Genomic DNA, 24,891 nt, shown 5'->3' on the forward strand with positions numbered 1-24,891 from the left:
CCAGTCATTCTCCTCTGCGATTTCCCCTTTCCTTTTATCTTCTTAGAAGGGGCAACAACGGCGAAGGTTAGTCAATAAACAAGGCGAGTGCGCGTTCAAATAAATGAAAATTTTAGCACGAGGCCTAAGACGTCATTTTCAATCACAACATCGAGTCTCCAATCCTCTTCGGGTGGGTTCATTTCAGCCTAAACCAACATTATACAATAATGCGCATCATGGGTTACTCTTATAGAACGCTACCAAAGCAAAGTCCGTAACATTTCGGGGTTTGCTGTTATTGATAGCTTGGACCAGGTCTGGCGCGCCAAGTTGGACTCAATTCCCCGATCCCGTCACGAGTATGACGCAAATGTGATGACGGTTCTATCCAAGAGGTATATTCCAAGCATTGTTCCAATTGGATATCATGTGTACCGTTTCAACCATTTCATTAACCCGGCTTTACCTGTTCAAATCCGAGTGCATCATGAACTCACGATCATGACGTCCTCGTACCAGTACAATAACCTTATCTTTTTTTTCCCCCTAATGTTATTGGAAGAGGATTTCCACAGCCCACCTACCCAAAGGGGCAAAAACAAAAAAAAAAGAAAACATTGTTCTTGGTCAGAGTTTTAAGGTCACGGGATGCTTCTTCTATAAAAGCTAACCTCCCCACACACACCAGCATTCCAAGTTCAAAACCACGTATTCACACTGATAAAACCTCCCAGAAATGCCCAGCCCACCTCCATCCACACCCTACTTCTCACTCCTCTTACTTCTCTTCAGCTCATCTCTCATCCGAGCCTCTCATGGTGGCGGGATCGCCATTTACTGGGGTCAGAACGGCAACGAAGGTACCCTCGCCAGTACATGTGCCACCAAAAGATACGCCTATGTAAACCTCGCGTTCCTCTATAAGTTTGGCAGCGGCCAAACCCCGCAAATCAACCTCGCAGGCCACTGCGACCCCACCTCGGGTGGCTGCACTAGCATAAGCAACGACATTCGGAGCTGCCAGAATCAGGGCATCAAGGTGATGCTCTCCCTTGGCGGCGGTGCTGGGAGCTACTCGTTGGCATCTCCGGCCGACGCGAGGAACGTAGCAGACTATCTGTGGAACAATTTCTTGGGCGGCACGTCAAGTTCTCGTCCCCTGGGAGATGCAGTCTTGGACGGTATCGACTTTGATATTGAACTTGGGTCTACCAATTATTGGGATGATCTTGCCCGCTATTTATCAGACTATAGCAATAGAGGAAAAAAGGTGTACTTAACAGCAGCTCCTCAGTGCCCGTATCCCGACAGTCATTTGGGGACTGCGCTTAAAACCGGTCTTTTCAACTACGTCTGGGTACAGTTTTACAATAACCCTCCATGTCAATACAGCTCGGGGGATATTAGCAAGATCACAAGTTCTTGGAGCACGTGGGTTGCTTCCATAAACTCCGAGAAGATGTTCTTGGGCCTGCCGGCATCCCCGGCAGCAGCAGGAAGTGGGTATGTTCCACCGGACGTATTGACTTCTCAGATACTTCCTGTCATAAAGAAGTCAGCAAAATACGGAGGCGTAATGCTGTGGTCAAAGTACTATGACGATCAGAATGGTTACAGTGACTCCATTAAGAGTAGTGTGTGAGTTGGATCTCCATGCATGAGAGGAGTATAGCCTTATCTCTAGAATTAAATAAAGCTGCTGGCAAGCGGTATGTCACAAAAAGGCTTAGGCCACTATGTAATGTGGAAAGTTTACTGTTTATTAACTTTATCTTCCAGGACCGTCTCTATTCGAACCACTTATCTCTTCCTCAACTTGTTCTCTGTTTCCTGCATATTAGGTTTAAAAGTGGCCTCAACTAGCTCGGTGAAAACCAGTACCCAATTGGCCAGCCTAGGCAATCCTGGAGGCTGATGGGGGCAGAAACCCGCTCCCATTGCCAATGTCAACAATAGTTCCCAATAAAGCTATCTCTAAGAGGGGCCGCAATTATCCAAATTCCTTGTGGTAACCTCATACTTGCCATTGTTAAGCAGATCAAGCAACACAGAACAGCTGTACTGTAATCTCCATAGCAATAACATAACTACCAACACCACAGATTTACCTCATAACAAGTACTTGAGTCATTGACCATACTTCCCTCCCTTTTACAAACGGAAGTAAGCACTAATCATGTAAGAGGTCATTTACATGGATTCACATGATCCCAAAGACAGTTCCGGTCTAATGTTTCCTTTCGTTACTTGCAAAGATTGTCATATTGTCCTCTTTTACTTCTAGATCTCTCCAACATGCTAACGACCTGTTCTCTACCTCCATAGTTATATCAAAAAGGCGAGAGGAATTAAACGCAGGCATAGTTTGCCTCCTTTCTTCGACCTCTAATGGCCACTGTTAGCCTATTATTCTTTGCTTCTCGCTTGTTTTCCACCACTGTGATGTATGTACATGGATAAATTCCATTGTCATGTTTAAAGACTCTTCAGAGAGTCCAGCGTACAGAGGCAAATGTGTCTTCATAGTCCAGCAAAAGTAAAACTTTTGTTTCCCGATTTAAATGTCAGTTTCCCAATCAACTTTTCTGTATGATAATACCAATGGTAATCGAGGGAAAAATTGAAGACTCAATTAATTCTTTTGTTCCCATTTCCCCCCTAAAGTTTCGGGCAATACATGTGCATATATCCTATTGCACTACAATGTACAAACAGAAGTTAGGTCCATGTGAAATAAAGCAGAAATGACAACAATATGTTGGACCACAACACTGACTAAACAAAACAATCATTACAATAGATCCAAACATGAGTTAATTACCAGAACTAAGACACACAAGTTCCCATCCTTCTGTAGCCTTATTCACTTCCAGCAATCTTTTTCTTCAAGGCTTCAATATCACTGGCCAATTCCTTTCTGCTTGACTGCGAAAGAGTAGAGTTCCATCCAGGTCTAATTTTAAAATTTCATTCTCAGAGCATTTCCATTTCATGCAATACATACCATACTGAATAGTTATTTATAAGTTGGAGCCTGAACATCCAAGTAAATATTGCCTTGACATGTTAAACAAGCTCTCTTTCACAAACCAGTACCACTACAGAACCTCCACTATACTTATCTTCTCCACCAACAACAAAATGTTTCTTACATGAACTATATTGCCAAGAACACTCTGGATCCACCATAAAATCGAGTGTTTTACTAATGCTATCTTGCAGTAAAATGCTCCCAGCAGAGAAATAGAGAATAGATAGCCAGCTTTACCTCAAAGAGCAAATATCTGTAGACAAACCATCCAGTATATCCAAGACCTACCAACTCCATGACCTTTGGCAGCTGTAAGCAAACAAAGTTAGAAGATGTTTCACTACTAGGAGATAATCAAATTTGTCATAATTCCTACGGGAAACTAAAGGTACAGGATCATCCCAAAATTTTGCAACTTAAGGACCATTTCTTTTGCTAAGGACGTTACATAAACACCTTTAATAAGTTCGTGATTGCAAGAACAGAAGAAAACTAAACCTACCAGAGGGAGTGAGTTGATAGCATCAACTACAATGGATGACAACCAGACGGCAACTATTGTTCCACCACCATAAAGGAAGACTAAGGATTTGTCTTCAATAGCATCCCACTGTCAAGTGATCATCTAATGTCAACATTTTTTATCAAACAAGGAGAAAGTGTCTGGACAACAAATGCAATATTTTAAGGCCCATAATCACCTTGTTAATAGAAAAAATCTCAATACTGTCATTTGCTCAATGTTAAATAGTTGACTAGGTCAAATTGACCCGTCTTAACTTCAATCAGTAGACATCATGATCATGGAGTGCTGCCATTAGCTTACCCCGTGAAATGTTAGCAAGAGGTAATGCTTATCCCTTTGAAAAATTACAAGTTACCTTTATCAGGAACCATCAACATATTCCATTTAGACAATATCAGACAAGAAAATAAGCTCAATGGGCTAAAATCAGGGGAAGACGGTAAATTCTTTTGAGACAACTTTTTAATGTTTCTATTGTGCTGCATGTTGTGGGTTTTTCGTGATCCTATACTGCAGAGTAATAGCACTCCAACCTTCTCCTTCACGACAGCAAATGTGTCTCCAGTTTCGAAAGGACTAGATGTCTCTTTAGAAGCTCTGATTTGGATAGACTGGAACCTGTTGGAATCTTCAATTGAGAGAGAGAGGCTATGTTAATTCCACGTGCCCAGAAGGGTAAGACTTTTGGAACTTTGATAAACTCACCATCATGAGAAACAGCAAAAGTATCCAAACACTTGGAAGAGAAAAGCATGCAATGACACAAGGTCATTTGTGATTCTTCCTATTTACCAGATTAACATATGTAGCTTTTCCTATTTCTGCTTAAAGGAAATGTCTGACCACAGTGGAGGATGGTCAAGGCAGTGAAAACTACTTATCAGTCAATGAATATCCAAAACTCCCAAGGTCTCTTCTTTCACCTCTGATATACTCGATGCATATCAGTGCACTTACGGACCAAAAAAGTGGTTTTTGCTTGTTACATGGAAGTCAACTGATTCAAGGATTAACGCATCGCTCAGGTCCCCTCAACATTCCTAATGTCACAAGCAATACCATGAAAGCTCTCCATTCACAAAGCCACTGCTGGTGCTTACTCTATCTGTGAATTGAACCGAACAGTGCAACCCGTGTATCGCAACATTCCCGGGTAACAAAACTAAGAAGGCAAAAGCAACATTATTCATCTGCTATTTCCGCAGAGTCAATTTAAGCCTCCAAGATTGACTGGTCACTCAAAATGAACATAATCAGGCGTGCTCGGAGCGAAAAGAATGTCTTAAACCTGAACTCAAAAGCGAGAGAATAACAAGACAACTGCCCCAACTAGCAAACAAATCCAGTTAAATTTCATTTTCCCATTCCAAAACCAACGAAGCGAACGGATATTGGCGTTTCTAATTTGTCTTTTTCCCCAATCAAGTAAGGACCAAACGTAGTCAAGCAAAGCTGATTAATACCGAAATTTTTGTCCCCTGCTACAGCAATTGGCTTCAAAACTGGCGGAAACCTCAACAAAATCCAAACCAAACTCGAACAAGAAACATAAACGAACAGCAAAAAAAGGTACGGGGAACTCTGATGGAGACAAATGGGTACGTCAAATTCTACGCTTTCTCAGCAACCACATAGAGCATTACAGGAGCCTTTAGAGAATCTAGTCGGTTTCCGTGCGCCGCGTGAGAGAGAGAACCACCTGAGACCAGTCTAAGCGACAAGCAAGACCGACGAGGTGACCGGTGAGGCAAGACATAGCGGCGCGAAGGCGACGTCAAAGAGAAGCGTCGCGTTGACGCCGCGGGCGACGGCGACGCCGATCCTCCTGCTGCCGCGTAAGCTGCTTCCATTGCGACACCTCTCTCTCTCTCGCTCTCTCTCTATAACTGCCTAGTCAGAAGTCAACCCACCCATCTTATGCCAAAAAAAAAAAAACGCATCAATTTGCACAGAACATAAAATGCACGATTTTCATTTTTTTCGATTGAGAGATTAAAAATGCCCACCACAGGTAAGTTTCCGGTCAACACAAGCTGACGTGGCGTTTGACGTGCTACGAAATGCCGGCAAGGCGTTCACCGCGACTCGAAAATGACTGTCATTCTTAAGTTTTCCACATCAAGGACACATATTTTTGTAAGAAAACGAAAAATTAACAACCTTCAAATTGAAAGAGCTGGAATGCTCGAAAACAAATTAATTATCTTTGTAAGGAAGGGAAAGTCTTTTTTTTTTTTTTTGGCCGCCAAATGTATTATATTCATTAATAACCGGAGTTTAAATCACAAGTAAATTCGAAAATCGAGACATAACAAAGACCAAAGAAAATGGAGCCCTTTTGAGTGAGCCGAGCCAATTCAGGGCATGATTAGCTTTCCTAGTGTCATGGGCTAAGGACACTCCCTGCAATGGATCATGAGCTGGTCCTCAACAATTTTCCACACTGTCCACGGAATGGAAAGTTTAATTATGGCTATATTCTTGCTGAAGTAGTTGTTCTTGCATTTCTTTGTGTCATTCGAAAAGTCGGGATATCTTTACCCTGTATAACTACAAGATCGTTTTCTGTTCAATAAGCAAAGAAAATCAATCACAATGTACAAGTTCAGCAGTCATGCTCCAGTAGAACTACAAGATCGTTGTACCAAAGCTCAGCAATATAATTACTTTGAATCAGCTATCGAAACAAATCATTGTACAGAAGATGGTGAAAAGATCGGTCACAGATGTACAAGTTTTCAGGGTCACAGCTGCATGTGCTCCATGTTGACTATGAATGAAGAATTAAAGGAAGCTGTTGCTAGTCAGGCCAGCCAAGGAATTTTCGCAATGGCTTGTGTCATTTGTCGTCTGAAAATAGAGCCTTCGAAACGGAACCGCACAAAGGTAATGAAGGATCCTGCTTATTCTTGCCACTGTTGGCTCGCAGGCAGTAGCGTTTATTGTCGGTCATCGGAGTCTCGGAAACCATGTCACAGGTCGTCCTGGTTCGATCTTTCTTCTTCAGTAGCTTTTTCCTAGGATCGGACTGATTCTTCATGCCCGTGAGATGCTTTGGAGCCCAGACCCTTTGCAGATCCGGTGCCCAACTTGTGAATGATGCGAATCTCCGAGCTCTCTCTCTTCTTTCCTGAGCTTCATTTAATCTGCGGAGATGCTCCTCACGATTCGCTCTGGCATCGTCGCCTTGCCATTGTTCATCTAATTCATTTTCACCTGAAACCGATCTATCAGAATGAACGTTTTTGTCCAATTTATCTTCATCTGTGTTACCCCTCCAGGATTTACTGCTGTCTTGACTATTGAGTTGCAAATTGGGCAACTCAGCTTCCACATCATGGAATAATAGCAAATCCATTTTGGAATAGATGCGCTGGACCACCTCCTCTAGATCAGTAAAATATCTGAAATCACAGAAGGGTAAACAAGTAAGACCGCTGGATATCTCCTCAGCCGGCTACAAGATCAACCATTCCAAGAGCTTGGGCTTCTGTTGCTGACATAAAAACATCCTTTCCATAGAAGCTGGTTAGGCTGAAACAATTTTGCTGACAAATTGAGGGGAAAACTACATATATAGTTTGGCTTGAACCTGACTTATGATTAATCAATACTTGCATTCAACTGAGTTAACTGCCTCAGAAAGAGACCTGGCCGCATAAGCATACCTTCAGAAGTAATACAGAAGAATGGGGACACATTACGTAATCCAAATCACGCAAATCCTTTCTTTCCGTGTGAACCGAAAGACATTATGTCAATTTCCATGCAGTTTTGGGGGAAAAAGAAGCGGTTTGCAAGTCACAGACATGTTACCATGCCATGATACAGCGAATCAAGAACAGAAATTTCCTAAACCTGAGTTTTACCAATATGATATACCTGCTCTTGATAATCTTTCCCACATAATTATGAAGGCTCCAATCACCAAAAAAGCCACCCTCCATTTGGCATTGGATGCACTCCAAAAACAGGCATATTTGCTTTACAAACTTTAGCTTCACCGACTCCTTCAATGTGGTTGCTAGTTGCAAGCGCAGTATTTCCATTCGGAAAAATATCTGCAATTCGTATCTGTTGCTCATTAAGGAAAAGGAAAAGAAAAGACATCAACAAAACCTGCTAGAGCTGATGTCTAAGCTGCAATATCGTGAGCCCAGACAGAAAAGAGAGGAATCATGAAAGGATACTCTCTAATTACACACACTGAAGCAGTTGAGTCTGACTTTGGACAGGATTGATCCCTGATTTTGTTCTTTTCGGTGAAGTCCTTCGGATCCAAAAGTACAAGTTTCATCAACTCAGCAGCAACCCTGCTGCACTGATTCTCTGCAGCAATTTCGGATTCAAAATTCTGGTATAAATAGAAAGTGCAGGACTTCACAAGCCGTTCTGCCAAAGCCCCCAAGTCTACCCCCTCAGAGTCAATTCCTTGGCGGATCTTACTGGGCACGCTACTGAGGAAATCTTCTGCACTTCCCATATCATTTCCACATGCAACTTCGTCTTGCACCCTAGAAACTGCAGTCAAAGAATCCTCTCCGCAGGAGGCACACGCAGAGATTGGCTGTTCATTCACTTCTGGAGTTTCTGCTTGTCTGTTCTTCATTTCTACTGGCATGTGAACTTGAGGCTCAGATCCATCTGAGACAAGGCCAGGCTGGATAGCTCTTTGAACCTGTTTCATCCAGCATTTCAAAAATTTTAACTTTTTGGACTGATCAATTTCCCTGGAAAAGTATAAGTCCTCTAATTTCATTTCTAAACCTTCAAATGCACTTTGGTAGAAGGCAGGCCAAGTAAGATTCTGCAGGAAATGCAAGCTCTCTCTGTTCTTTTTCCTTTTACTATCGCCTAGTTTGATGTGATTCTTAGTGGACAAAGATCCACCCTGTAAGTCATTGGACCCATTTGTGTCTTGCATATCTTGACTGGACCTAAGCATCTTGCTATCCTGCTTACCAGCAAACTGCGATGGATTCACTGCTTCCATGTTCGGTGAAGAAGCAATCTTTGGAAGAAACAATAGAGCAGAAGATATGGTGAACGGTTTAAGAATACCAATACCCGAATCTCCATTCCCATTTTTAAGTGATACCAAAGCCCAAAAACCTTCCCTGTATATAAAACTCAATAAAATTTGCCATATAGGAGGGGTTCTTCTCACTTGCTCGCCTGACTCTTTTGCCAGTATTTTAAGCACCTTATCTCCCAAAAAGTCACCGCTGCTACCAGAAGTCTGATTCATCCTGTGTTTCCTCGAGTGTTCACATACAAGAATTGGTTCAGAAAATTGCCCATCGAACTTAGCAAACTTATCCTGCTTTTGAACTGTCTTGACATTTATCATTGTGACTCCATCAATGAACTGTTCCATAGATGTGCACTTTCCTTCATGAAGCCCAGCTCTCAAACTTCTAGATGCTGGACATAACAAAATTTCTTTACCTTCATATCTATGCACCGGCTTCCACTTAATCAATTCTAGCTCACAGCATTTGCATTCCAATGGCTTTCCATTCACATCTAAAATCTCAAGGCCCAAAGTGGCACGAGTCCCTTTAACGTGATTTTGAATGTCAAAATATCTTGACAAAATGGCAATTCTGGGATATATCAATCCAAAGGGCACAAGAGCAGAACCCAACACAATTGATTTAGTCGAACAAAATCCCCATCCTGTTTGCCTAATCGCATCCTTGAAAGCCGCAAACCACTCTGATTCTTCGTCCCCAACCTCTTTCGTTTCACGTTCAAGTTCACAGTTCACATGAACCCAGCTAAAATGAATATCTTTACAAACAAATGCATCATTGACGTTCTTAAAAAACCCGTGAAATTTATCGCACAGCCAATCCACATTGCTCCTCGCCTCGCCTTCCATCTCCACTCCCAAGAATTCACAACCCGATTTCCTATCTCTACACACGGGTGAGAACATAACGACCAAATTAGATCTAACAGCATAATTACCGCACGAAGCTGAGCCCAAACCTTCCTCGTCGACCACGAGGTCCCAGGCGTAGTCGTGCAAGAGCTGGCGCATCGAGGCCAAGACATTCGCCGCCCGCAGCCCGGGGCTCGATGCTGAACCCGCGACACTGCTCGAGAGGGAACCGAGGGAGTCGGTTAGAGACCGGAGAGTGGCCGCGGGGCCGTTGAAAGATAGCTGGAGAGGGGAATCGGGGATCTTGGAGGAGGATAGGATCGGGGAGAGAGAGGAGAAGAAGAATTTGAAGGAGGAGAGGGAGGAGGAGAGAAGAGGAAGGGAGAGGAGGGTCCTTGCGGAGGAGAGGAGAGAGGAGAGATAGGGAGACGGTGGGGCTTGGAGGCCTAGGAGCGGGTCGAGGTCGATGAGGAAGACGATGCGTCTGGTTCGAGAGAAGTCGGTGATGGGATCGGTCGCCATTGAACTAAGTGTGCTTGGGCGTGCGAATGGAAGCAAAGTGAGAGAGGAGAGACAGTGTTCTGATTTGGACGTGGTCTGAAAATGGCGGGAATTAAGAGGAACGGCGGGCAAATTTTTGTCTGCCGAGCTCCGTCCCACTAAAAAGTCAAAGGTTAGTGCAAAAGGAAAAACCCAAAACAAATTGTTGCTTTGAAATTTATTAGCAAAATGTAATTAGGTCCTAAAACTTTTTAAAAGTGCAATCAAATCTTAAAATTTATAGAATTGGTACAATCAAGTCCTTCCATTACTCCATCTAATTAGGCAAACGAAAAATACTAACATGATATTTTTTATTACTTTCTTTCTTCTATGTGGCGCTAATGTGACTAAAACAATAAAAATAAGTCCAAAATGACGTTGTTTTGATCCAAATTTAATTTTTAATATTAAATTAAATTTAAAAATAATCTAAAATTAGAAAAAGAACAAACAAATAGAAAAGCGAAACCTTCAAGGGCCCCTGCATGCTCTCATCGCCGTCGCCCCTACCATCGCTAAAAGGGTCGGCAATGTGGTCAACTAGGGTCCCCAGCCACTAGCTAGGTCCCAGCAACGCTGGTGAGGGCCTGCAAATGCCCTTGTTGGTTTTGTTTTTTTTTTTTTTATAAATTAAAATTTAATTTAGTTAACATATATTAAAAATCAAATTTGGATCAAATGACGTCGTTTTGGACTTATCTTTAGCCACATTAGGGCCACACAGGAGAGAGAAAGTAATTAAAAAAAATGTTATGTTAGCATTTTTTGTTTGTTTAATTGGACGGAGTTAATGGAAAGATTTGATTGCATTAATTTGATAAGTTTTAGGACTCAATTGTATTTTGATGATAAATTTTAGGATTTCTAGTGAACGTACGTATTTTTTTATTATAAGGCTAAGACATGCAATTTTCGCCGGAACATCTAAAATGTCTAACTACATATAACTTAAGTATTTACGTTCATCTAATTTTTTAGTTCTAATTTTAAATTTTCTGTTGGTTGCGGCACTTGATGGGCTCCACAGCGACCCCACATGTCTTAGGCCCGAGCCCAACTTTTCCGGCCCGAGTCCACGGTCCACCCATTTAATTTCGAAAAGTTCTTACTTCCCACTTGGCGCACGTGATCTCAAATCATGTCACGTGAGCCCGCACGAAGCACAAGCGAGAAAATACTCTCTCGAAGCAGAGACGAAGTTCCGACCAAAAAAAAAAAAGAAACAGAGACGCAGAAGATAACGAGTTCTTGCACCTCCCAACTCAATTCTCACTCCGACTCGCTCACTCGTCGTCGTCACTGCCACTCCGAATCTCCGCAGCTCCGCCACAGCCGAGCTCACGCGGATCCCGTACAAAACTCAGCGAAGTTCGAAGACGATGATCGCGCTTTCACCTTCAAAGGTCGCTCCAACTCACGCCAATCCCTCGACAAGCACCTCTTCTCCATCTCCGAAACATCCATCAGCTTCCTTCTTCTCCAATCCGCTCAAATCCCCTCGATGTTCGCGCTTGTATGTCTGCTCCAGGAGGCTTCGGGCCCTGACCGTGACCTTCTCGAAGTCGTCGCCGGAGGAAGCGGAGCTCTCTGCCCCGGAAGAGGACGAGTGGCTCAAGCGGCTCCCGGACAAGACCAAGCCGCTTTACTCTCACAGCTTGCCTTGCATCGAGGCCTGGTTGAGGAACCTAGGGTTCTTTCAGGGCAAAGAGGACCGTGCCGTTTGGTCGATTGAGCTTCCCGAGTGGCACGCGCAGCTCTCTCTTGACGTCACCGATCTTTATATAAGGTAACATTGGAGATTCGATTCCTCTGTCCTCTTACGCGAAGGAGCTTTAGTGCTTGTCCGAGTTCGTGGGATTGTGATTTCTTTCGGTGCATTTAATGCGGGCCACGTGCTTGTGTTTATGTCTCGCGTTGTGTGTTCTTCTACGTGACGTAGCTATGTAGACACTAGTTCTCGGTCTAATGATTGAGATTAGGTTTGGCATTGTGAAACGTCCAATCCATATTCGCAGATAGTAGTACCTGCGATTGGGGTTACCTGTCCTACATTCTTAGGAGGTACACGTGCTTTGTACCCTATCACTGTTGCTTTATGGGCAGGTTCTACACAAAGATTGTCCTTTTTTTATCTTGAGGCCACTTAGTTACACAAGTTCCATTGAATGGGGATCAATTGAACAGCCCAAAGTTTTGAGTTAATTCGTCAACTTAGTTGTTTTGAGTTCCTAGAATCTGTCTAGCTGGAGATTACTTGAACAGCCCATTGCCATTCAATTCGGGTCATAGAGATATCAACTTATTAAGTACCTGGATGAGAGATTGATCATGAAGGTTTATGTATTCCCCACTGGCCAATCAATAAGAAGACGGATCCTGAACAGAGAACAAGAAGGGTTGTCTCCCAAGAAACTAACAAAAAGAGAATTAGAGATCTGAAAGAGACGTTATCGCATCTCATTAGCCACTTCATGAACCGAATACCCCTGGAAATTGCCAGTTGCTGTGTATTTATTAAACTGGCATCACGAGACTGGCTTTCTGTTCTGATATGATGATATGTGGCTTACACTAGGAAAATCTTTATTTGCTTGAGAGGTTTTGCTTGTTTGAACTGCATAGTGTTGCTCAGCAGGCAGTTCTCCCTCTTTTCTTTCTGGATAATTTGTCAAGAGTTATAGCAGTAGATCCGTAACAACCAAAAATAAAACGTTGTTTGGCTCTCTATAACTTAAATGTGGTTGCTTGAAATAATTTCCGTGGAAAAATATTTAGAGCTTGTAAATTGGTTGATCAGTTCCTTTCTAGTCTGGTTCTTCCTTAGTTTTGCTGTTCATATTTGTAATTCTTGATGAGTTCGCATGAGCTAATTGAATCTATTTCCTCAGTGATTTTTCCTCTCTCCTCAGCTAATAAAATATATGTTTGAATCACACATGTCGATATGCATCTAACAAACATGGCTACTGAATGCTCCCCTCCTCTTGGGTGTTTCTTGTCATGCTTTCCTAGAGGGAGTGACATTAGTTGCACAAAGAAAGGTAGGGCTTTCTTTTGCGCGAAAAACGAACCTTAACTTTCAGTCACTCGTAGACTACCCTTTCCCTACTTCATCAAGATTAGAGAGAAAAGGCGCTATTCTTTGCTCTGGGAAATGCATATTGGGAAAAGGCGTGCTGTGTAACAAGGGTATCACATGGCTTGCTGATGGTGAATAATCCAATAGATCATGTGGTGGTGTAAGTGTTGCATGATACATTTGGTGACACACTTTGTTTGGAATGCAGTTCCTTCTTTTGGTTTTTTGAAATGAAATAGACCAAAAGCCTCGTGCATCATTGCATTTGATAGATGATCGATTTTCTTTGAACCTCCACGATGCCTCCTTATAGTTAGAATTTCACATTCTTTGCAGATACCTAAAAAGTGGACCAGGAAACCTTGAAAAAGATGTGGAGAGAAGATTCAGCTATGCATTGAGTAGAGAAGATATTGAGAATGCTATTCTTGGGGGTCCTTAAGAACAAGCTCCCTTCTTGGTCGTGGTCCTATCGGTTTGGACAGAGTGACCTACAAAGGAGAAGGAGCACAATCAGCTAGAAGTATTGAAATCTCAGCATCTTCCGGTTTTTGCATGGAGATTGTTCATGCACCCTGTATTGACAGTCCATGTGATTTTTGAATGCCCTTCTCACTTTCAATTGTCGAATAATTGCTCCTTTTGCAAGGTGAAGTTCCAATATGAACCAACATAATGCGGTTGCATCATTTATGAACTTTTCAATACAATCATACGGTGGAAACCACTTCACGTATCAATTCTGCTGGTGAGAAGATTGCCGTATGCCGGTCGAAATGAAGACAAACTTCGTCGTAGCATGTGACGGTAGATCACGCTGGGAGGTCATTATTGGAACTGTTTACATCTCCATCATCGCTTGGGGTTTATTAATCTCCCCTAGATGAATTATATAGCCAAGAGAAACCGCAAACGATTCTAAAAGATTATGTCGACATCTATTTCTTGTCTCTCTCTCTCTCATTATGTTTCTCGTACGTGGATACATTCAAGCATCCATAAGTCTTAGCTTGATGAAAAAAAATTGGCCGGAGTGCATCAACTTGTATAAGTTTGGATTAATTCCACGGAAAACTCCAAACCGGTACACTTGTGATAAACTTACTCCAAATTATTTTTTTAACCATTAAAAATTTCAAACTGGTACATTTGTGATAAATTTACTTTAAACTGATACATTTGTGGCAAATTTACCCTCCGTTAATTTTCGTTATATCTAACTGTTAAAGTACTAAATTATATAGCACGTGACATTTGATGGGTGTACCAATTTAGATTTTTACCCTCTATTTGTAGCAAGTGTATCAATTTGGAATTTTTCGTGGTATTAACCTAATTTAACCGAGAGTAAATTTGTCACAGGTATATGAGTTTAGGATTTTTTATAGTCAAAAAAATTAGTTTAGGATAAATTTGTCACAAGTATACTAGTTTAGGGTTTTTGGTGGTCAAAAAAATAGTTTGGGGTAAATTTATCACAATTGTACCCGTTTGAAATTTTTCGTGATCAAAAAAATATTTTGGAGTAAATTTATCATAAGTATACCAATTTGAGGTTTTTTTTGGTATAAACCCTATAAGTTTCGAGTTAGTTGAACTATTCGATTGGTAATTTCATTATGTCGAGATTCTGGCCCGGGAGAAAATTTCTGAGGCCCAATCTACTTGGGCCTCACAACTGGGAAAGCCCACAACAAATTGGGCCGCACCAAAAACAACCGCACTAGAACCGTTTAGCGACTCCCAACCTTTGACGACGACCGGCCAACAGCTTCAACGGAGGTCCAATTCCAATCTTCCTGCGTCCGTCAACTGCGACACACTGGCGCCGATCGCTTCTGCTCACGCGTCGACTCATGAATTAGCGTTTAATTTTCAGGTTGCAGTTACCATTTTAAACCCCAACAATCCACCAGCTCTATTCCTTCTGCTCGATTCCAGCAACCTCCAACGCACGATTCGATTTGGAATTCCGCATTTGATCCGTCGCCCGATCTCCGTTCACCGGAGCCGAGTCCCGTTTTCGGCGACGCCGGAGATCTCCGTCGGCGTTGATTTTTGTTTCCCCGCTCCTTCGTCGGATTTGAAGGACCGACCGTCACGCCGATAACGGATAAGTAGGAGAAGATGCATAGCAGGGGATCGAGTCATCGGTTGTCGGGAATGGTGTTCCGGTCACGGATTTCGAGCCTGATGCTGTCGATGTTGGCTACCTTCGCTTCCTTATACGTCGCTGGCCGGTTCGTAATGCTCAAATGGTTTACATGTGAATGTGCTGTGTGAATTTAAGTGCCTGCTGGACATGCATCCTGCTGTTATTTTTTACAGCTCTTTTCAAATTGAAGTGCTGTGTGCCAATGCGTGCTTCTGAAAATGTGTCAGTCTGTTTTCGGTGTTAGGCTATGGCAGGATTCGCAGAGCAGGGTTGACTTGATCAAGGAGCTCGATAAGATAACTGGCCAGGTGAGTATTTTGCTAGCCTATGCAATGTTTCTAATTTGAGTCGGGTTTGTTCATTTTGTTCGGCTTCTTTGTTAGGCAGCGTGTGATAGAGATAGATTTACATGTTCTTCTTGGCGCCAATTCAGACTTTTCTCCAGTATATTGGATAACTGTTTGGGACTACAATTTAGACAGCCAGACATTTTGGTTTACAAAACTTGTTGACAATTGGGTGCTGCTTAGCTCCAGTTCTTGTTTTTTTTTCCCCCCTCTTTTAGAGGAATTATCCATGAATTCGAGTACAAAACAGCAGATATTGTCATGACTTGTACATGGATGTGTGTTCTATTTCAAAATGTTGTACATTCTATTCTGAGCGTGGGTTGACCAAAATGACTAAGCTGGGCAGCGTCTTCTTGGTGATAGGGGCAATCTGCTATATCGGTGGACGACACATTGAAGATTATCAACTGCAGGTAAAGTATCTGCCTATTGGCATCAGACTCATATCAAGATCATTTAATAAGTTTCCTGTTCAGTGCCCGTCCTGAGGTCCCTCTGGTTGTTTCTTGGATCATATGAAAATTTCTTCTCAGTGAGCGTTGCGAAATATCTTTTGCTTTCTAGGGAGCAACACAAGAAACTATCAACCCTAGAGATGGAGTTGGCTGCAGCTAGAAAAGAGGGCTTCATCTCTAAGCACTCAGTGGACGATTCTAAGAAAAGACCGCTACTTGTGGTAGGAATTTTTACAGGATTTGCCCACAAGAACAACAGAGATGCAATTCGGAAGGCATGGATGGGAAGTGGTATGGTGGCAATCTTTGTTCTTGTTGGCAGACTCACTGACATTTATACGTAATCCAATGCCTATATTAGTTTCTCCTTTTTTTATACTCATGTACAGGCTTAACCTACCATTTTGAGATAATAGTCTGTCGATGCCCTATTCAGCATTTGTGTGACATGTCGCTACTTGCCTATCCCTTTCTGGCATATTGAATGTCTCTATTCTATGCTATGATAAATTGGATTCATAAGCTACATATTCTAAGAGAGAGGATTAGTTGATCAGTTGTAGAATATTCTTGAGAATTGGAAGTAGGGGCTGGGCTCTAAGGAGACGAAATTGTTTTCTGCCATACTTGGCAAATTCCTTCTGAGCAATAATACAACCAATTTAAAATAGTTTAGGGAAGGCTTGGTTGAAGGAAATAGAAAGTTGGATAATAATTAGCTGTAGTGGAAAAGAAGTTCAGAATGTAGATAATATTTTCTAGGGAAGCTGGTGTGCAAGGTAGCACCAGTGACCTCTTTTTGCTCTTGACAAAAGTTTTTTCTAACGTACTCTCCAGCCCCCACCTTATTCACGACCTCTACGCCTATTGCTTATGATCTAATAGTATCAAGGACATACCGTAAAGGCCAAAGTTTGCTTTTTGCTTATTGATGCCTTGACCAATCTGATTTATCATGGACACTGCGTGCTTTTAATTTTTTGTTCCTTAATTTGGAAAGCTTTAACCTTCTATTTCAAATTGTAAATGGAATACTTTCTCTTCACAGGTACAGCTCTAAAAACGTTGGAGAAGGAGAAAGGCATCATCATTCGTTTTGTAATTGGCAGAAGGTATGAGGTTTCATGTTTACCAGCTATTCCATTCTTCCCCTTGGATGGTTGATCAAAGTCTTTGTATGTTTTTAACTTTGCAGCGCAAATAAGGGAGACAGCTTGGATGGGGCAACCGACAGCGAAAACAGGCAGACTAATGACTTCATCATTCTTGTTCGTGCCTTGGCAATAATTTATAGTAGCATATCAATAATATTGCCGAATTGAGCTATGACTGTTGTTAGTTTACTCTTATACAGCTAAATAATCGCCATATCTATCACAATTTGATTGAGAAAATCTTCTGCAGGTTATCGAAATCTGCAAGAAAGTCTATGAGGCACAAAATTCATTGTTTGCTATCTCATGTGCTAATGAGTAGACAGGACCTGAAGAAATGCATCTTATTAAATCATAGAAAATTAATATTCGATGAGAAAAGAGCCAAAACCTGATTAGAAGAGTGTTTTCAGCATATGAAACTAAGAACATTTAAGTTGAGCATATTTTTGTGCAAGTTGGTTTCATCATAGTTATGAAGAAAATCGTTTTCTTCTCTTTCTTATTTGACACCATCCTGTACATAGCTTGCATCACTTTTGCTTTAAAATCAAACTTTAGTTTGTCCGTATTTTGCTGATTGTGGAAACAAACTTTTCACGATTGCCATGAATGCATTCCGTGAGTTATCCACATTTCCTTGATTTTGCTGTGGGCCTCTTGGATAAATCGTGATCTGATGATGTAATTTCAAGATTGTTGATTTGTCTGTGTAACAGGATAATCATGTTGAGGCACCTGAGGAGACTCCAAAGAAGGCAAAATTGTTCTTTGCTCATGCTGCTGAAACATGGGACGCTGAGTTCTATGCTAAAGTGAAGGACGATGTCTATGTAAATATCGGTCAGTTCAATTGTCATGTAGATAGAGTTTAGAATGTGGTATACATGGCATAGACTTGGATCACAACCATTGCCCCTTAAGTTTCTGGTAAAATAATGTTAAATTTGCTGATTTGTCATCTCTAATTGGACTATAATTCGTTTATCAGATATTTGGCCTCTGCTATAACATTGCATGTTGAGGTTATTTCCGTTTGTTGTGCTTCTCTAAACAGATGCCTTGTTGACTGCACTTACGGCTCACTTGGACAAGCCTCGTGTTTATATAGGGTGCATGAAGTCAGGTGAAGTATTCTCTGAGCGGTGAGCACAGCATCCTGTATAAATTTATTGTTAATTTAACTTTTGCCTTTGTTAACTTACTTTGGCTGAGTATTTGCAGGGGTCATCAATGGTATGAACCAGACTGGTGGAAATTTGGTGATAAAAAATCGTAAGTCCTGTATAGCTGATTTCCTTTATATCTCGCAACTTTAGATCTGGAGGATTTTTCATTGATATTTCCACTTGCTAAGAAGTATTCGAAACCAATGGTCATTGGTCCATCAGAAAGTATAAACATTCCATCCCAGACATAAACCTTGATAATTGTGCTGGTCCCTGTTGATCATGCTCATACTAGGTCTAGGTGGCATATCACTCTACAGTGACGTCACTGCAAGATGTTTGCTGCTCCTCTGCTCCAAGGAGTTACTACGATTATAGCGGTGCAGCAACTTACTTAATTGTTCGTGACTGAACCTACATGAATTTCTGAGGGAAATTCTGGTGATGCCACAAGAGCCTGCAACCTGCTTGCTGTACTTGAAATGCAATTATCTTAGTTTGGTTAGTCGTCATTTCTTCGTGGCTGATTAAACATTGTCATTGCATGTATATGCACATAAGTAAACATGCATATGAATGTTAAGTTTTCAGAATATGAAGTCCAGAGGAAGTGGAGACTTGAGGGATAAGTCTTTGCTGCAGCCTGCAGTGACATTAAGAAATTCGGTAGATGAGAATTCGGTGAAGAACGTGACACATAATTGGGTCTGCCCTGGACTAGGCATTAGGATTTCACTAAAAAAAACTGAGCATTAAAATGGTTACAACTTAAAGGTTTTCTTATTTGGGGATTCCCACATGTTTGCCTTTGTATTTTATACTTAGTATTTCATATTCCTTATGTGTATGTAAGAAGTTTCATCTCTCAACTATGCAGATACTTCCGCCATGCTTCAGGGGAGTTGTTTGTCATATCACGAGCTTTGGCACAATTTGTATCGATAAATAGGTATGTTCCCTTCTCTTTTGCTTTTTAGCTCTATGCAATTGCGTGGATGGATTCACATAGTAATTCTGTCGTGCAGATCCATACTTCAAACATATGCACATGATGATGTGAGCGTTGGGTCCTGGTTTATTGGGCTTGATGTCATGCATATTGATGAAGCAAAGTTTTGCTGCTCATCATGGGCAACAGGTCTCTCTCTCTCTCTCTCTCTCTGGGATTCCTGTTATGGGGGTGGGGCACAAGAGATGCTGATTATCACTGCACGAATTGATTATTTTATCTCTGTTTCAGGAGCAATCTGTGCGGGCGTTTGATGCTTCGCTTCCGATACCAGGGATATACTTCACACAAGGCCCATCGATTCTTTCAAGAGTTCTTTGCATATAGGAATCTGCGACTCTTTTAGGTTAATTGGTGGAGAGGTGACGCATGGACGTGGAGATTTGGCGACCCTCCTTTTTGACTTCAGCTCGTTGCTGAAGGTGACTTCAAAGATGAAAACTTAAGGCCTAAATTAGGTCCCATGCTGGGATGCAGAACAGTATTCTTTGAGTGAAGCGACTAACAAATGGGTCATTATTCTTTCATTTATAGTGGTGGAGGAGATTCAGCCCCATTTAACAGCGTCGTGCCCCTGAGAGATTGTACTATGATTGACGGCTTACTCTCTTTGATTAAAGAGAGTTCCTGATATTTATGTCTGTACTATGATTGGCGGCTTATTCTCTTGATTAAAGAGAGTTCGTGATACTTGTGTCTGTTCGAGGCATGCTCCTGTCAACTGATCACTGGCTGATCTATCCAGACTTGTTGTAGGATCAGTTCATTGTCCAACAACCTAATCTACGCGTTCCTGACAAGTCCCCTCTTCGTATTTGGACCGTGGTGGCATTTCATACCATCCACCATCTTCTGTGCGGAATGAATTGTGGAGTTCAAGTTGATAACATTTGCTAGAGAGACCTCTCTGCGCAGCACTTGTAAGGCACTTGTGGTCCGAAATATAGGAAACAGTCAAAGACTCTGGGTAGATATCGAGATGAGCTTCATTTCACTCGTTTACACTGGACTATTACAATAAGACCGCTATGACATGCTGGTCTGCCACAAACGGCAGAGCAGAAATGAGTGGCATGAAGAACCGGAACGGATGTTCCAAAAGACAGTACATGACGATCCTTATTACGGGTATGGGTGCAATCCTGAGCGCAATGTATCCCAAAATGCTTAGATCCACAACAGTGCACCTCTCTAAACTGTGTCCTCTCAACTTAAGCTGGGACGCGAGCCATTAGATATTGTTTTGACCATGCTTCAGCCATTATAACTTCTTTTAAACCATCAGATCCTTTTCCACGTGATGTATATTAATGTCAACCTGTAATTTGACAAACTTCATCATGAATGGACGACTATAAATTAAGAAAATGCAGCATAATGACTGAAAAGTAAAGATCGCTTCCGTAGTATGTGGAATATCATCAGGTAGCGTCAAGATGATCCATTGAGGAAATGAGCCAATGCTTTTTCAGTGTCATTATCATACGTGACCAAGGCTTCCGCGACACTGCTAGACGAAAACCCCATTTCCCGCAAAAGAGCGTACCCAGTTACAAATTCCCGAACCTGGATAACAGAATATGAAGCGATTTATAAGAGTCAAATTAGATGCCGGATGCGCCTGTCACATGCCTGTAAGAGGGTGGATATCGATGCTGTGGCCGGCTAAATTACGTAATTGCACCCATGTATAATTTGAAAGATGGACAAAAAGTACCTTAACAGGAGTGTCCCCGTAATTTGCAACTGCCAGAGAAACAGCTTCAGGACTAAGCCCAGAGGCAATGTATTTACTAACAACCGAATCGCCACCATGACCCTAGGTTAGAATATGAAAAAATAAATAAACAATAACCGATGTTAAGCGAAAAAAGCTAAGTTTCTCAACACATCTGTCTAAGAGGTTGAACTCATTACAACATGACATCACTAGAACAAAAACATCAGATATCCAATATAGGGAATAAAACTGACTACCAAATAGACTGATTTTTTTTTTAAAATATTCCTACATGATCATAGAAGACTATTGCTTTTTCTTCAACTATTTAGCTTCCCTGACAAGAAAACTTAACTGTCCATGAACTTAGGTAATGAGAAAGACCAGCTTTTTTCAGGCCTAACCTCAAACACACCTCCATCTTGACTACTTATGGCAGAAACATAGAACAGTTGAGGGAAACATCCATAATATAACAACATCATACAGCTAAACAGCAGAAAAGGAGTGCATACTGATTGAGTTGGCTCGGTGGTTCGTGATGGAAGATTTTCCATGGCAAGCCTGCTCCAGTTCTGGCTATCTTTCTCTGCCTCAGCTAAAATTTTTCTCTCAAAGTCAAAGTCAAACTGGATGTTGCTTCGACTTATCTCTCCTACTTGTGGAGAAAGATGGGGTTATAAGGAGAATCAGACTCAGACACACTCTGACACGTAAGAATGAGACAACTAAATGTCTAAAACCAATATATATAGTGTGTGTGTTACAGAACGAACCAAACTAGAATAACAACTAGCACAGAAGCAGGACAGACTGCAGAAGAATATGAAGAGATAGCAGGTCCAAATTCCACATTCTTAAATATTCAGCGGAGCAAATCCATTTTTGAGGTCGGATTACTATGCAAATAAGGACGGAGCCAAGAACTTAGTCAGAAGCGAAAAGGCTAGAACAACCTTTGCATACAACCTGTTCTTCGAGAGACACTAAGCTCTAGCAAAATGTCTTGCACAACAGACTAGAACTGTACTCACGCTGTCGCACTCTTTATAGATGAGAGTAAACTCCATGGTTATATGAAAAACATGAGCAAGACTTTGCATTTCTTGGTGTGACAAGATGTGTGGGAGACGTTTACTTCAAAGGAGAAATCGATGCCCAAAAAGATAGGAGCAGAGATTATCCCCATACTAAGGACTTTAAATACGCACCCGTCAGTCGTTTCATTAGAATCTAAAAGTAACAAACAATTCCACAGGCAATCTACGAGCATAGTATTAATCAGTTGAAACTCTTCCCAGTTTATAAACGACAATGTCTTCAGTACCAATTTCAACAGGTGAAAGCACATTCGCCAGTGTAGAGGGGAATAGTAGAGAAGGCAGAAGAGGCGACATTATCTACTTCTCACTTTACAACAAGCCCATAACTTCCATCATTGAGAGCATAACTTCATTTGCATGCATTGGCAAGTAGACCTTCAGATGGCAACTTTTGGCACCACATCATTGAGAGCATAACTTCCAGGTTCGTTTCGATGGTCGCACATTCACAAGGAATGAAACAACCAAACCAAGTCCTATCATGCAGCTTTCTCGTAATGTTGTACGCAAAGCTTATCCACGGGAAATTTTGGACAGCAACAGTAAATGTAAATCAACCTGGCACGATCAACAGTAAGTACCCCGTGGATCTCTAACCTCGACCAGGGCACATCAGAACAACATCAACCATACCATGTAGCAAAAATATTGATGGAACTCACCGGAGGAGGTATCCTGTACTCTGGTTTTACAGCAACCCTGACGCCCAATCCTGCCGCTAAAGCGCCAAAACAAGCAGAGAGAGGTTCAGTCAGGATTCGCACGGAAAAGAGCTACTAGACATTAGAAAAAACTAAACAGAAGCGAACGATTCATTTCCATCCAACGACAACGAAAAGGAAAAAATCTAAGCTAATCCATCAAATCCAACCAAATCGTCGATAGAAACATTAACCGATTCGGCAGCTTCTTTAACACAGAGAGAGGCGCGCGCGAGCTCACAGGAGGAGGTAGGAGGAGGATGAGCGGTGTGGTGATAGGGGGAGGGACGGGCAGCGGAGGCGTGTGGCTGGGCCGCCACCTTGGGGTACACGGAGTGTCCGTACATCGGCGACTGAGACGTTGAAGAGGCGATCCTGTACAATTGATACTGCGCACCGTTCCGGAAATCGCTGTCCATCTGAAGAAGAAGAAGAAGAAGAAGAAGAGGAGGAGAAGAGAATCGGTCCGACAGGGCCGTTGGGAAGGAGACGCCGAACTGAAAATTGGGTGATGGCGGCACGCAAAGAAACAAAATAAAAACTCAAAAGAAAAAAGGAATAAAAAGCGAACAATAAAAATCGGAAATTAAACAAAATGGGAAAACAATTTGGGCTGACGGGAAGCCACTCTGAAATATCAGAGCCAGGTTTCGATCCTGGGACCTGTGGGTTATGGGCCCACCACGCTTCCGCTGCGCCACTCTGATTTGTTGTTACTTTTTACACACTGAATATATATATCAATGACTGAGGATATCGGGCGAAAGAAATGGAAATTGAGATAACCAGGTTTAACACAAAAGGGACATGTCAGATCATGCGATGAATTGGGTATACGTTGTAGGGTGACATTTTGTGGTGCGTACATCTATATTCCTATTTATTTCGAGTACCATACGAAATTATTGAAAAATATAATAGAATGGCGTCATGAAATAATTTACAATGCCGACGATCTACTAAAGAAGAAACGAGAAGAAAAAGGGGCTTTATGGATCTAGGAAGTGGGGCTTCGTGTTGTCATTTCGTTTTCGTTCGGATGAAAGATAACACCAAATCGCAAAGAGAGAGTTCAAAGTTTGAGCCCACCAACACATTCGGTTTAACCCTACCTTCACTCAAAAACTTAAACTAATGAATTGTTGGTTAACCGAGATATTAACAACAGCTTAACTTCACGTCAATTTCTCGATGTGAGGCTTTTTCTAACACGACTCGCACGTGCAAGTCGACGGATTCGGCGTCGAGCGATTACATGAATGGCGGGGTGTTGACGACAGAGAAGTTTGTCGATAATTGTGAGTATCGATGACCAAGTGTTGGTACCGACATACGATGATGACTAGTTAGCGGTCAATAGTAAATTTAGCTAAGTCTTCGAGGCAGGACATTGAAAGCAATAAAGGAGCCGATTGAGGATGTATCAATCGGCTTGTAGAGGAGATTGAGTGCAATCACTAAGAGTATCGTGGAGCTTGAAATTTACGCTAGCGACAATTGAAGAGTTGTCACTGCTCGTAGATAAGAAAATATGCAGTCATGGACGGGACAATGGAGCCGAAAATCATTGCCATGCAGTTGTAACTTTTTATTTCGAAATTAACTGGTAAGGAGTGGTTACAATTTGTGTAGGCTATATGAGCCATGTTGAGTTATTGTGAAAAAAAAAACTCAAATCAGCGGTTACAAAACAACATATCTTTTTGGATTATTAATTTAACATTCCAGCTCTTGCACTTCCCGTTTCTTAGAACAACTATTTCTAGTCTTTCTTTTATCGGTCACGCGTGACACTTCCGGTCCGAATTGTCACGGACCTCGACTCAAATAAAAATCCGAAGATCGAACCTTTAATGAAAAGTATTCTTTCGTGTGAAGTCATTTTCGGTGAAACAGACATAGTTGTGTACGAATTTACTCAAAGAAACTTCTTAAAAATAAACCATGCACGTGCTGCAAGAAATGTCATGAGTCAAATCGATTGGGCAGATGAAGCATGATACAGTTCTGATTATATTATGTTGTTA

At 41.7% G+C, this 24,891-nt stretch overlaps 6 protein-coding genes and 1 non-coding gene across 7 annotated transcripts; 3 read left to right on the forward strand and 4 right to left on the reverse strand.

The window, feature by feature from the left end:
- Window positions 1-605: 605 nt before the first annotated feature.
- LOC115744495 (hevamine-A-like) lies at window positions 606-2,299 on the forward strand. The gene is made up of 2 exons (XM_030679714.2): window positions 606-1,691; window positions 2,168-2,299. Exon 1 carries the CDS (start codon window positions 719-721, stop codon window positions 1,622-1,624), a length of 906 nt encoding a protein of 301 aa, XP_030535574.1. The 5' UTR covers window positions 606-718; the 3' UTR covers window positions 1,625-1,691; window positions 2,168-2,299.
- LOC115744530 (protein CURVATURE THYLAKOID 1A, chloroplastic-like) lies at window positions 1,389-5,391 on the reverse strand. Its single transcript, XM_030679758.2, has 6 exons — window positions 5,239-5,391; window positions 4,073-4,167; window positions 3,516-3,623; window positions 3,251-3,322; window positions 2,804-2,907; window positions 1,389-1,523 (listed from the first exon to the last, which is right to left on the reverse strand). Exons 1-5 carry the CDS (start codon window positions 5,387-5,389, stop codon window positions 2,842-2,844), a joined length of 492 nt encoding a protein of 163 aa, XP_030535618.1. The 5' UTR covers window positions 5,390-5,391; the 3' UTR covers window positions 1,389-1,523; window positions 2,804-2,841.
- A 736-nt stretch (window positions 5,392-6,127) lies between these two features.
- On the reverse strand, window positions 6,128-10,007 carry LOC115744539. The gene is made up of 3 exons (XM_030679770.2): window positions 7,730-10,007; window positions 7,422-7,613; window positions 6,128-6,943 (listed from the first exon to the last, which is right to left on the reverse strand). The coding sequence occupies exons 1-3, from the start codon at window positions 9,946-9,948 to the stop codon at window positions 6,379-6,381; spliced, it is 2,976 nt and encodes a 991-aa protein (XP_030535630.1). The 5' UTR covers window positions 9,949-10,007; the 3' UTR covers window positions 6,128-6,378.
- Window positions 10,008-11,207: 1,200 nt separating this feature from the next.
- LOC115744522 lies at window positions 11,208-13,674 on the forward strand. Its single transcript, XM_030679747.2, has 2 exons — window positions 11,208-11,755; window positions 13,385-13,674. The coding sequence occupies exons 1-2, from the start codon at window positions 11,349-11,351 to the stop codon at window positions 13,488-13,490; spliced, it is 513 nt and encodes a 170-aa protein (XP_030535607.1). The 5' UTR covers window positions 11,208-11,348; the 3' UTR covers window positions 13,491-13,674.
- A 1,112-nt stretch (window positions 13,675-14,786) lies between these two features.
- On the forward strand, window positions 14,787-20,101 carry LOC115744485 (hydroxyproline O-galactosyltransferase HPGT1). The gene is made up of 12 exons (XM_030679705.2): window positions 14,787-15,288; window positions 15,448-15,511; window positions 15,917-15,966; window positions 16,118-16,299; window positions 17,057-17,120; window positions 17,204-17,276; window positions 17,882-18,005; window positions 18,220-18,307; window positions 18,387-18,437; window positions 19,209-19,280; window positions 19,357-19,469; window positions 19,572-20,101. Exons 1-12 carry the CDS (start codon window positions 15,176-15,178, stop codon window positions 19,592-19,594), a joined length of 1,017 nt encoding a protein of 338 aa, XP_030535565.1. The 5' UTR covers window positions 14,787-15,175; the 3' UTR covers window positions 19,595-20,101.
- Window positions 20,102-20,617: 516 nt separating this feature from the next.
- On the reverse strand, window positions 20,618-23,401 carry LOC115744514. The gene is made up of 5 exons (XM_030679735.2): window positions 23,106-23,401; window positions 22,826-22,881; window positions 21,576-21,737; window positions 21,058-21,159; window positions 20,618-20,906 (listed from the first exon to the last, which is right to left on the reverse strand). The coding sequence occupies exons 1-5, from the start codon at window positions 23,281-23,283 to the stop codon at window positions 20,772-20,774; spliced, it is 633 nt and encodes a 210-aa protein (XP_030535595.1). The 5' UTR covers window positions 23,284-23,401; the 3' UTR covers window positions 20,618-20,771.
- Window positions 23,402-23,499: 98 nt separating this feature from the next.
- On the reverse strand, window positions 23,500-23,571 carry TRNAM-CAU. The gene has a single exon. It is a non-coding gene; the product is annotated as a tRNA-Met (tRNA).
- Between the last annotated feature and the right edge of the window lie 1,320 nt (window positions 23,572-24,891).

Source organism: Rhodamnia argentea, chromosome 7 (genome assembly GCF_020921035.1).
Source record: "Rhodamnia argentea isolate NSW1041297 chromosome 7, ASM2092103v1, whole genome shotgun sequence".
Lineage (NCBI taxonomy): Eukaryota > Viridiplantae > Streptophyta > Magnoliopsida > Myrtales > Myrtaceae > Rhodamnia > Rhodamnia argentea.

Bases quoted from the DNA above. Each gene is read 5' to 3' on its own strand.
- LOC115744530 (XM_030679758.2), bottom strand. From the start codon at position 5,389: ATGGAAGCAGCTTACGCGGCAGCAGGAGGATCGGCGTCGCCGTCGCCC. The intron at 3,624-4,072 runs GTTGGAGTGCTA...ATCACTTGACAG, and splicing joins TTGCTGTCGTGAAGGAGAAG to TGGGATGCTATTGAAGACAA. The intron at 3,323-3,515 runs GTAGGTTTAGTT...GTTTGCTTACAG, and splicing joins CTATCAACTCACTCCCTCTG to CTGCCAAAGGTCATGGAGTT.
- LOC115744539 (XM_030679770.2), bottom strand. From the start codon at position 9,948: ATGGCGACCGATCCCATCACCGACTTCTCTCGAACCAGACGCATCGTC. The intron at 7,614-7,729 runs GTATCCTTTCAT...AATGAGCAACAG, and splicing joins TCAGTGTGTGTAATTAGAGA to ATACGAATTGCAGATATTTT. The intron at 6,944-7,421 runs GTATATCATATT...CTGTGATTTCAG, and splicing joins GGAAAGATTATCAAGAGCAG to ATATTTTACTGATCTAGAGG.
- LOC115744495 (XM_030679714.2), top strand. From the start codon at position 719: ATGCCCAGCCCACCTCCATCCACACCCTACTTCTCACTCCTCTTACTT.
- LOC115744485 (XM_030679705.2), top strand. From the start codon at position 15,176: ATGCATAGCAGGGGATCGAGTCATCGGTTGTCGGGAATGGTGTTCCGG. The intron at 17,121-17,203 runs GTATGAGGTTTC...TTAACTTTGCAG, and splicing joins CGTTTTGTAATTGGCAGAAG to CGCAAATAAGGGAGACAGCT. The intron at 17,277-17,881 runs GTTCGTGCCTTG...TCTGTGTAACAG, and splicing joins CTAATGACTTCATCATTCTT to GATAATCATGTTGAGGCACC.
- LOC115744522 (XM_030679747.2), top strand. From the start codon at position 11,349: ATGATCGCGCTTTCACCTTCAAAGGTCGCTCCAACTCACGCCAATCCC. The intron at 11,756-13,384 runs GTAACATTGGAG...CATTCTTTGCAG, and splicing joins GTCACCGATCTTTATATAAG to ATACCTAAAAAGTGGACCAG.
- LOC115744514 (XM_030679735.2), bottom strand. From the start codon at position 23,283: ATGGACAGCGATTTCCGGAACGGTGCGCAGTATCAATTGTACAGGATC. The intron at 22,882-23,105 runs GTGAGCTCGCGC...TTGGCGCTTTAG, and splicing joins TCCTCCTCCTACCTCCTCCT to CGGCAGGATTGGGCGTCAGG. The intron at 20,907-21,057 runs GTACTTTTTGTC...TCTGTTATCCAG, and splicing joins ACGGGGACACTCCTGTTAAG to GTTCGGGAATTTGTAACTGG.